The sequence below is a fragment of the Montipora foliosa genome, chromosome 6 (assembly GCF_036669935.1).
Source record: "Montipora foliosa isolate CH-2021 chromosome 6, ASM3666993v2, whole genome shotgun sequence".
Lineage (NCBI taxonomy): Eukaryota > Metazoa > Cnidaria > Anthozoa > Scleractinia > Acroporidae > Montipora > Montipora foliosa.
In genome coordinates, this window is record NC_090874.1 from 47,617,170 (window position 1) to 47,628,914 (window position 11,745).

General features: G+C 39.0%; 1 protein-coding gene across 7 annotated transcripts in view; it reads left to right on the plus strand.

The window, feature by feature from the left end:
* The window catches only part of LOC138007524 (transcription factor 12-like), a 37,453-nt gene extending 28,230 nt beyond the window's left edge, over positions 1-9,223 (plus strand). For 3 of the 7 annotated variants that reach the window (XM_068854492.1, XM_068854490.1, XM_068854495.1), the window contains 5 exons: positions 1,684-1,918; positions 2,917-3,004; positions 5,240-5,297; positions 6,431-6,598; positions 7,860-9,223. In XM_068854492.1, the coding sequence (XP_068710593.1) occupies positions 1,684-1,918; positions 2,917-3,004; positions 5,240-5,297; positions 6,431-6,598; positions 7,860-7,954 (644 nt within the window). In that variant the 3' untranslated portion in view covers positions 7,955-9,223. Of the gene's footprint in view, positions 1-1,683; positions 1,919-2,759; positions 2,863-2,916; positions 3,005-5,239; positions 5,298-6,430; positions 6,599-7,859 lie in introns of all 7 variants that reach the window. The other 4 variants (XM_068854491.1, XM_068854494.1, XM_068854489.1 and 1 more) reach the window with 2 other exon arrangements.
* The last annotated feature ends 2,522 nt before the right edge of the window (positions 9,224-11,745 follow it).

Below are 11,745 nucleotides of genomic sequence, written 5' to 3' on the forward strand. Positions count from 1 at the left end.
ACCAACGGCCAAACTGCAGTTTGGCTTCCATCAATCCACAGGTGCCCCAAGTTCAGTGTGAGCATGGCCAACCAAAATAGTTATAAGGATTTGTATGGGAATCCCGATAAAAGGCTTAAGAAGATAATTACATTAAAAAAATTCTCAATTATAAAGCCTAACCTTATTGCCATTGTGGGTAGCTTCCTGCCTGTGTAGTTATTTTCCAGATGCGGTTGTCAACGAAATTTTATTATACCATTGACAACCGAGAAATGCGAAATGGAGCAAATCGGATCGGATCTGGAAAATAACCACACAGGAAGGAAGCTACCCAATCGCAACAAGGTTAGGCTTTTTAATTGAGAATGTTTTAATATAATTATCTTCTTAAGCCTTTTATCGGCATTCCCATACAAATCCTTATATTTTTGTCGGCCATGCGCACATTGAGCTTGAAGCGCCTGTGTTGGCGCTTGAAGGTGAGACTCCGCAGAATTTTGAAAATCGCAGCAATGCTTATTCTGACGACGGGCAGATTTATGACTCGGATAAAGATCCAGTGACATTAGAGATGAGACTTTAATGCCATCTTCTTGAAGCTGACCGTTGGTTTGGTGCGAATAGTATGATTAGAAATCCCGACAAATACCAAACAATAATTTTGTGAACTACAAACCCTGCTTTCAGCTTTAGAGTGAACGACATTAATATTCCTGTAAAAGATGACATTGACCTCTTAGGGCTGAACGTTGACAAGAATTTGCAGTTGAACAATCGTGTAAATGATATTTGTACTAAGGTCAACAACCAGATTGATGTGATTTCCCGTTTTCAAAAAAATAGTACCAACAGGTGTGAAGTGTAAACTTTATAAAGCTTTTATCGTTTCATATTTTAGTTATTGTTCAGTCGTTTGGCATTTTTCTGGGGCACGAAATAGAGACAAACTAGAAAATCTTAACAAAAGGGCGCTCAGGATTTATCTTGATTAGAAATCTCTTCATTACCAGGAGCCACTGAACAAGCTTAATTCTAGTGATCTGAATACTGTTAGGATCCAAGACATGATGATCATAGTTTTTAAGGCAATCTATTTCAACATGATACCAAAATACCTGTGCGGTCTGTTTCAAATGAGAAATACTGCTCAGAACATGCGACGTAAACACAATAACTCGTGGATATATATTCCTCTTTAGATATGCTTCAGCAAGTATGTGGAACAGACTTCACCGAAGGCTCGAGATCCCTAACCTTTTATTATGATTTGAAATCTAAAATGCGCCAAACTTCTTTTTAATAGTAGGCTTGTATATGTTATATTTGATTTGATTGTTTTACTTTATTTTTCGGAGATATGAGCTCTAGTAGCTACTCTCTCAATCCAAGGTGAAATAAAAGGTGAAGATGAAAAAAAAAAGGTTGTTAGAAAGTGCACCACTCAACCAGAGCAACAAAAGTGTCTCTTTTGCTTTCATCTGTTTGATCATAGCCGGCAATGATTGCCTGGGAGTTGTAAAAGTCTTTGTAACTCTATTTGCAAGCCACTTGAAGGTATTATCTTTAGAGGATAGCTTAAAATCCATACGTTCTTTTGGGCAGCTTCTTCCGGGTAAAATATTGGCAGTGGAGTGATAGTGATTACATGTGGCAAAGTGAGTTTTAGAATAAAAACTTACAGTTCTTTTGTAACTGTTACAGATGGCTCCAAAATGGACACTGCAGTGGAAGGCTCAAAAACCAGCAAAGAACCCTCTTCCAAGCAAGACATGAATAGTAATGGCGATATTGATGACAGGGACAACAGGGAATTGATAGTAGATGATGATGTGGATGACGATAAATTAATGGAAGAAGAAGAAGTGGAGGAAGGAGGTGGTCGACTTAGAGTTGTGCGGGAGCAAGAAAGAAGATATGCCAATAATGCCAGAGAAAGGTATGTCAACAACTCTCTTTTGTAATGCTTCATGATTATTGAGTATACAGCACAGCAATGGCATTCTTTATTACTGGGGGGTTGTTTTAGTGGTCATTTTTCAGAAGTATTAAGACTTTCAGATTTTGTATTGAGTTCTTGCCAGTACCCTCCTACAAAACATGTGAATTTTTAGTCCGCTGAGTAAGTGTTTCTTCAAGAGTTTTTTCCAATTATATTTTAACGGGACCTTAACATCTTTCCATGACAAATTTTGTTACTGTCACAATATTAACCCCCCTATGGCATATTTGTTACTCTGGCTAGAAAAGCACAGGACAGATTAGCAATGGAGTGGTCATTTGAAAAATAAATTGAAAGGAAAAAACATTTGTTTTGAATCAACTGGAGAATGTTTTCTTTGATTATGTGACGGGAAGAATGGACAACGGGGTAAATTGATGTGCAGTACATCGCGAGATCATTTAATATTTGTATGAAATTTTATTTTCACTCTATCATCGAGTTCAAGAAGGTTGTCTGTCATTTTTTCACATAAAGGCATCATCTACATTGTATGCAAAATTATGTATGCTGGAAAGCAAAGTAAGGTTAACACGCATTTATGTGCAAGTATTCTCAGTTGACGTTAAGGAAAATAGCCAATGAAATAAGAATAGTTTGTTTCGAATGTTGATCATTTATTTGCATGCTTGAAAAGACAGTGAAGTTTCCTTATTCTTTGAAAAAAAAAAAAAGGCTAAAAAATTGTTTGAGATCGTTGAAACAGACTCAAGACTGTCTTGATAAATGTGATGTTGAGTGTTGGTACATGTCAGTGGTGTGCACCTTGCCTTAACAGGTTGAGAGTAAGAGACATAAATGGAGCCTTCAAAGAATTGGGACGAATGTGTATGATGCATTTACAGGGTGACAAATCCAACTCTAATACTAAACAGACTAAGGTGAGACATCAGGCTTCTAACCGACTCAAATACAATCATGACTTTTAATTACAGGATGAGGGTTCGAGACATCAACGGTGCCTTCAAAGAATTGGGCAGAATGTGTCAATTGCATTTAGAGAGCGACAAACCCCAGACCAAGGTAAAATCTGATCCAACAGGTCATTGTTTGAGTCCGAGTTGTTTGATGATGAGAGCTGGATGTAAAGTAGAATATCCTGCTATCTCTGTGGCTGGCACTGTTGCTTCTATGAACACCACTTCTTGTTTTCCCGCTTGTTTTCCTTGCAGCTTTCATGGTATTGTTATTGTTGACTTACGTATGAGAGTATTGAGCAGGTTTTTAAACAGTAACCCCTTTCCTCTCACTCTCTCTACCATCTTCATCACTCCTACTTCCCTTTCTAATAAAACATTTCCCTCTTGTGGATTAACACAGTGGGTTAAACTACAGAAACGCCTTGCACCGTACTCGTTTTTCGCGTATCCACGACTATCGTTATGGGTCAGAATATGTAAATTTGTCAATCACTCAGATGTAAACTAATTGATAAGTAAAAGACCAATTGCTATTTATGCTGTACATAGATTTTTATTCAATCTTCTCGTTTTCATACTATTTACTTTTATTATTTAGTCGTATATCATTTAATTATTTTACTTCCTTTCAGTTTCCTAATGTGTAAATTATCAGCGTATTCTTTAAAAGGAAAAAAGGAAAAGAAATTTATCTAAGTGTCTAGTCGTTCTAGCGATGGAGCGCTAATATTGGGGACACTGTAAACTGAAATTAACAATTTTTTCAAGTCAGTTTCGCATTAGCTCTATGGAACACCAGAGCTGCACTTTCAAATTCGTATGGCTGGAATAAGGCATTTAAATGATACTCCAAAGTTATATATTGAAAGTATTTCTAATGATTGCTGGGAGAACTACATTCAACATATGTTGACACCAGGTACATACATGGTGTGACAATATACTAGACCATTTCCGAGTTCATTTCTGCCTCCTCTTCAAAGCGAGTCTAAGTGCGCAGTTTTTGTTATGAAAATTAGTTTTCATTCATATGTAAAGTAGAACTAATTACCATCACAAAAACGTCGCACTTAGACTCGCTTTGAAGAGGAGGCAGACATGAACTTGGAAATGGCTTATTATCCAGGCGGTAGCTAATGCTCATAACTGTAATTCATATCACTGAGTCTGATATTAATATGCCAGATGGTACAATTATCACTCCTCTTAATTCTTTTATCGGGAGTTGTACACAGTTCCCTCACACTTCGATGAAATGAATGCAACCTAGCGGATTTCATACTATTGCAAATGATTATTCAATGTACATACGTATCCGGGGGGGGGGGGGGGGGGGTTGGGGTTTTACGTGTAAACTTACCTATCACAGCAGCTTCACAGGGAAGAAATACAACCAACACCGAACACACCGTTGAAACAACAAACATAGCCAGAAAAGAGCACGTGCACAGGAATGACGTACATAATTTTCTATTTGCTTTTCTTCACACAACCCAGTTTTCAGTTATCACACTACATATCCTGTAGAACGCACTTCCTAATCTTTGTTTACTACTAGTATTATTTTATCGTTCTATTGGTTATACTTAAGGTATACTTGTAACATATTTAAAAGGCGCTTAAATGCAAAAGACGGGGTTAAAACCACTCGATGGCTGTGTTTACAAAGTTGAGAAATATCCAGGTGTTTTCAGTATCACCTTGTTGTAGTTGCACAGTGAAGCATTCCTTTACGATAAGAATCAAACACGAATGCCTTCTAAATGGCTATCCTCTGGTTCTTTATAGGCTTTGAACAACCTCGTAAAAAGTTTAAAGGAGCCAAAAACACTGGTTGGCGAGTGTTTTCACCTGGCTCTTTTGCATCTATAAAATGCAACTAAATACAGTATATTTTATGATCCGTTCCAGATTTCTTGAAAGGTTGGAAAGTTTTGGGAACAATCCTTGTTTTTACTTATCGCAAACTGATAGTTGAGGACCCTTCTGATATGTGAAAATGACCTGGAGTAGCCTGCCAATGATAACGCATTCTTTTTGGACAAAAATCAAACACGAATTCAGTCATTATTTCCTAACAAGATCAGAAAGCAACTGATCGCAACAAAACAAACAATGTATCCACGACCTCGTCACATTTCTCCTTTGATTTATTCTGTGACGGCACGTTATCAGTCATGTTGTCTCCAATCTCTGCCCTTGCTTTTTGTTCTTTACCAAAACTTATCCCCGAAAGCTAACTTTCCAAACGAATCATTTTATGCTGAACTTTACCAATTTATGACGTTCTTAGTCTGGTTCCCTCTTATCTCTTATTGCTGTCTTGTTTGTTCCACAGCTTGTTATCCTTCATCAAGCAGTATCAGTTATTACAAGTTTAGAGTCGCAAGTACGAGGTAAGGCGAGTTTTCCCCTTGCTTGTCCTTGTACGCTTGCACATGTGCACTTTTTTGCAGATACGGCGGCCATTTTGATTCCATTGTTTCAAATAGCTATTATGGGATGCCGGCAAATACATATTAATTTCCCCCCGTGTCATCCCATAATGTCATTCTAAACAACAGAAATCAAAATGGCCGCCCTTAAGGTCTTGTCATCGCCTCCCTCCACCCCTGTAACTCTCTAAGATGGGCCTGACATTCCAGCGGACTATACTCATAGGAAGTGCAAATGTACTTAGCTGTCAAGACCACTTACATGTGGGTTATTAAAAGTATAGTCAAGCAAAGTAAAACAACCATATGGAACGTCGATAACTCGTAACGGCAATTCAACTGAAAAACCAGAGGTCGACGGTGCGCTTATTTTACTCAGGCCTTTTCATCAGTGCTCCGTTTTATTGGTATTTAAAGCTACACTGAAGGAAAGAAGTTGAAACAAAGGTGTGAGATCCAGGGATCGAACTCGGGACCTGTTTCACCAAAGCCTCGCACTAACCCACTGTACCATCCTTAACGGTCTCAAACGTAATTAACCCGTTCGAACAATCTTTCAGATCCAGATCTCTGGGGTTTGGTCTCCCTTTTTCCTGTGTACCTACCTATTTAACTTCCTGTTTTTGAAAAAAAGGTTATGTAACTGTATTTTCCTCAAACCCAACAATGCGCTCAACTTTTTCCGAAGTCGTTATAAGCGAACAGGAAACTAACTCAATGCTCCTATTGCACGTTGAGCTAGTCACGAGCAAAAATAGCTCGCTTAGATAAGAGGTGTAACATTTTGCCCGCTTTGTAAGCATATACACTGTATAACTTTCGACATCGGTCAGTTAGCTTTTATTAACAAGCGCAGTTATCGAATTGCGAACTGACGAGTTTTAGGTGGCTCCATCCAGACTTGATACAGCACCTTTCGAGGATAGTGAAATGTTGGCCATACTGAGCACTTTCGGAAAGGCTGGGGAACTAGCGAAAACGCGTTCACATCAACTGCCTGTGCCCAAGGCGTAGCCGAATATTATCTAAATGAAGGTGGTTTCCGAAGTTTTCTTCTGGTAACAGGTTATTTAGTGTTCCTGACTTTTTTACAGAACGAAACCTAAACCCCAAGGCTGCGTGTCTGAAAAGGCGTGAAGAGGAGAAGGTAGAGGAAGAGGCCCCCGAGAAAAGAGCGGTTCCCGGTGTGGATAAACCTTTTGACACAACCGGAGCTGCGGCTGGACGGGGAAGAGGCAGACGCGGACGGAGATCCTCAAGAGGTGAGTTTCAGGTTTACGGATGTAGTCAAATTGTTGGTGGCATTTATTTACTAGACAATGGATATCAAAAGGAAAGGATAAACTTTTTAGAATGTTTCCTGATTCCTTTCTTGAGCGGTGAGAAAATATGTTTGGAAATTACTGAAGGTTGAGATCAAGTGGTATTCGAGTGCGTTATCCAGAATTTAGTAAAATGGTTATTTAACAATTGTTCTACGAGGTTGCGCTATTAAAAACTCCAGGATCAACAACTCTTCCACTGAAGCATCAATTTTTGCCTCAGACAATTCCGGTCCAAAACGGCCTTTGTCGGCCATTTTTCTCAAAGTTGCAACAATGTTTTCAGTTCGCTTTATTGCTGACGCGTTCCTTCACCATATTAGATACAACTGGTATATGAACTGATTGCCTGTGTCCGGCGAACCAATGAAAATGCTGGAAATCTGGTATCCGTAGTTCAGTTTTTAATGACGTTCGCGCCCAAAACGTTCCCACGGACAGATTTTTTGTAAACTTGCCACGAAGAAAGGTAATGATCTACTTTTGCCAAAAAGGCAAAAAAAAAAAAAAAAAAAATGGGGGGTCACCCTGCTCGTTTTCGATATCATGAGGTGCACTTTTAGAAGCTTGCGTTATTTTAAGACGATCTTAGCGTACAGCTGTCAGCAATAAAAAAGCTACATTAGTGAAATTTAGATCAGGTAAACGTACTCAATTCAACATAACTAGTCTAACTTAACAAACTTTTGCAGCTGATGTCTTTTTCTGAAGTGAAATAGACCTTGAAAAACGACACGTATTAGTCTAAGAAAGAAAACTTCGGTCGCACGATTGCATAAAAGGCGAAATATTTGTTTTTTGTTAAAGTGGACAAAATCAGGAAAGGAAGTGATCTGCGGAAAGAAAAATGGGGGTCAATCGCTGCGAAGTTCTCAAGTTACGCCATTGCGTGACATTTCCGAGAAGACCTGTGTCCACAGCTATCCCATAATGCCACATGATTTCACGTTCCATTCTTGTGGAAAATGTTTGCACCTTTAGCACGTGTTTACCTTCGTGGTCTGCGATGCATGACGTGTGCGTGACATGTGCCAAAAAATGCGCAGTAGCAATGGCCGCGAACGTCCTTAATAAATTTGTATTTTTTTTCGAATATTTGAACACCAATGAAAGTGGAGCGGCCAAGCGGAAAGGAAGAACTAATCCGTTGCGAGGTTGTGGTGGTATGCATTGCTTGATGTCATTTCTGATTTCTAAACAGGGGCGTTCAATGGTGGAGGCCGAGGTATGCCTTGTGGACCACTTGACGGATATGAACCGACGGACCATGGAGAACCACCCTCCTTAAATGCGTGACAGGATTAGTCAAACAACATAGTTTTAAATGGAGATGTTAAAAAAAAACTATCAGAATTTTATGTTATTTACAGATAAGGGTACCAAATGCTGCGAAATTAGTTTAGAATCAGAGAACAGAAACAAAATCTATCAGAGAAAACGGAAAATCTTTCAGTGTTGGCTTTTTTACCGTGCCGCGGGCTTGTTCGGTGACTGTCACGCTCGCCTGTCGTGACTCATCCTTGCCACTAAGTGTAAAAGACAATACTCTTGATCAGTGTACGAAGTATTTTTTTTTTATGTGTTTCCATAAAACCACCGAAGGGTTTCCTTGGATTGGTCGAAACAACCGCCGCTACCCCTCCCTCCCCCGCAAATCCCTCCCCTACCAAACAACTTCCCCTCCCCCCCCCCCTTCGGGTATTGTAAGCTTCACGCGTAATTCCTTCGTGGAGCTGGTTTTTCAAGTTGTTCCGAAAGTCGTACAAAATTCCTCTATAAAGTTGTAAATAACGTAGTTACAAAGTCTTGTCTAAACATTCGCTCAGTTTCTTTGTTAAGTGGCCCCTGTCGGGTGGAGAACGTGTTCTGCTTACGGTGTACAGGTCAAGTTAACCCAACTACAGAGTCAACTTATTCTTAGGAATCTTGTCAGTGCTCGGTTTATTTTTTATCCAGTGACAAGTTTCATCAGATAACACCGATCACCGTCCTTCACGAGGTGTATATTATCGTTGGTCGTGCTGAGCAGAACACTTTCCTGTTTGACAATTAGTAATCCATATACACTTTCGGTAGACTATTAAACAATTTAGATGATATTTTTATGAATTACTATTTACAATAGCAGTAGAATAGCAGTAGAAGCAAATGCAGATCTGGTCATTATTTTAGAATGCTGGTATCTCCCAAACACATTCCTCCTCTTAGCACGAAAATGCGCAACCGTCGAATGTCCGCGTTTTTCATGCGACATCTTTGAAGGCGGAAAAACAGAGCTTCCTACAAAATTTTGTGGCGTGTTCACGATTGGGTCTTTGTTCTACTTGCATCTAAACGGGCCAGCTGGATTGTTTTAGCGCCCTAAAATGCATCAAGACAAATGACTTTTGTATTTATTCATTTGGATTGCAGAGCTAAGAACGTGCGAGCATTGCAATGGGTGTGTTTGGGAGATATCTTACAAAAAAAATCTTTGGCTTTTTTTCCAGACGTAGACTAGATGTAGTCGATGATGTACATAGAATCAAATACTGATCAGTGAAATAAAAGCTAAGTTACGTTTTTTGTTTGTTTGAATTTGCTTGCAGCGGTGAAGTTTAGTTGTTTTACTCGTTTGTTACTCGAATATTACGAATTTTCTCATTACTAGTAGATGTATGCAAATTGTGGCTCACTTTACTGCTCGAAATGGGCTCCTTTTTCTATCTTTGATTCTAATCGACGTCTTCCAAAGGATGCTGGAAACGTTGGTTAGTAGCCGGGTTTGGGGTGTCTTTTGTCCCCCTTTTTCTGTCTATTTTATTCGTTATTCTCCTGGCCCGGGTTGCTCGAAGCATGGGTAGCGCTAACCAGCGGTAAATACCATGGAAACCTATCGGTTTACCAGGCTTCGAGCAACCGGCTTCTGTGCTGTTATTTTCGAATGATCGGCATCTTTCCTTCATTTATGATGGAAAAAAAATGTTAATTAGCTAGGAACCTACGGAAGCTATGAAGCTCTCAAGGGACATCTTCGCCTTTTTTTTCTAAATAGATTGGACTTTTTTTTTTTGTGTTTTAAAATCGAAGTTGGTTTTTGCGAGCATCTGATTTTATCTTTCTGATAATTCGTAAAAATTGAAGTTTGTTTTTCGAAATTAAGAGAATTTCCGTAATTGGAGTTAATGAAATAAACGCCAACTGCCAGAAACACCGAAGACTCGCTGAGCTCCGCACTTTAAATCGCATTGTAACAATGAATAACACTTCCAAGATGGTCGTCACGCAGTCACGCTCTCATTTGCTTGTTTGTTCGCGTTGTTGTCAATGTTATAGTCTGACTTGCACAGGAACTTGCTAGCCAATTCTATTCGAACGTCAAGGGATCTAATCCAATCGAAGACAAAAAACACAACAACATTGACAACAAGCAAATGAGAACTTACAGTGACGACCATCGTGGAACTGTGACCATGTTTCGTTTCGTTTTAAATGTGGTTTTAAAATGTGGAGCTAAACGAGTCTTCGGTGTCTCTAGGAGTTAGCGTATATTTCCCACAAAAACTCCAATTTCAGTCGGAAATTCTCTTAATTTCGAAAAACAAACTAAGAGCTTCCGGGTGTTTCCACCATAAATGAAGGAAAGATGCCAAACATTCGAAAGAGTGTACTTTGTGTGGCCTGTGGTACGTGTTACTCAAAAAAAGAAGGGACTGAGTTGGGTGGTATCGAACTGCAGCTTTCCAGGCAAATTTTTCAAGTCGGGGGTCATTAAGACCATTTAAGGGGTCACCCAAAAGTCTTACCAGCAGAAGTCCTTTGGCTCACACGTTCATACGACGAAACAAATCTTTTCCTGAGATTAAAAGCCTGGCTACCAGCTTATTAATCATTTGTCAGTAAGAAAAAAATTCCTGTCATCTTTAGAAAAAATAGGCACGCATTGCGTACGTGTGGTAGTGCGGTAATACAGCGCTTTATTCCATATTGCCAGCTGAGCTGCGTTTTGTCCTCCTGGAGATTCAAGTTGTCTTTGCGTAATATGTAGCTCTAACAGTACATAATATTGTTTTGGTATTGTATATCATTGTAGTGCAGTGCCATGGTAGTGAGAAGACATGTGGTTACTAGCAAAGTACTAAATCCAGAAAGATTGAAGAAAAAAGGGAATCGAAAAACATTGGCTTCTAGGCTGACATGCTGATCATTTTCAAGTTCCCTCACAACTTCTTTTCACCACAAATTTAAGCTTGCACTCTGAGCATCTGACAGCTTTGTAATGCAAAAGTTCACTGAAGTTAAGCCTTCTCCGGCGGGGTTAGGATCTGGATGGGTGACCTAAAAAATATGCCACTTTGAAACAGAAGCATAGGACCGAAAACTCTATTTTAACGCTAACAAATGCGAACTAAGCAAGGTACAGATTTTTTTAGCTTGCTTTATGCAAAACAAATATTGATGCAAAAGTAAATAAATAGTGATACACGATTTTCAAGAAGAGGAGAAGGAAGTTTTCAGGACGGTCGACCGAGAATATATATTTTGCCGTCAGCAACAAAATTATTGACGTGAAAACAACATTAATTTTGAACCGCAAATATAAAAAGTTACCATCAGCGAAAAACATTTTGAGAGATTTTTTTGCTACGTACAATTTTGTTATTGTACTTTTCGCTGCACGAGTAAATTGCAAAATCGAAAGTGACATCGAATTATGCAAATTACACAACATGTTAAATTCACAAAGGCTGGAAATTCCACAAAAACCTTTTACAGCAAAAAAATTATTGAAACAACATGTTTGCTGTTAGAGGCCAAAAAACCCTTCCTATTTCAATTGCGTGCGTGCAAACAAGACACAATCTGTGTCACAAAGCATATGCAATTTAATAAATTTCTGACAGTTCACATCCAACCCTTTTCAAAAGAACCTTGACCGTAAATAATGAAGCACAAAAGAGACAACAAGCTTTCATTCAAAAAATTCTTAACTGTCACAATTCCATTTTTTTTTTTACCTTTGCAGAGTTAAGTACAAAATAAATGTAAATTACCAGACAACTTAGATGCGACTTTAGTAAACAATGTGATGCATTCAAGGCGTTCGA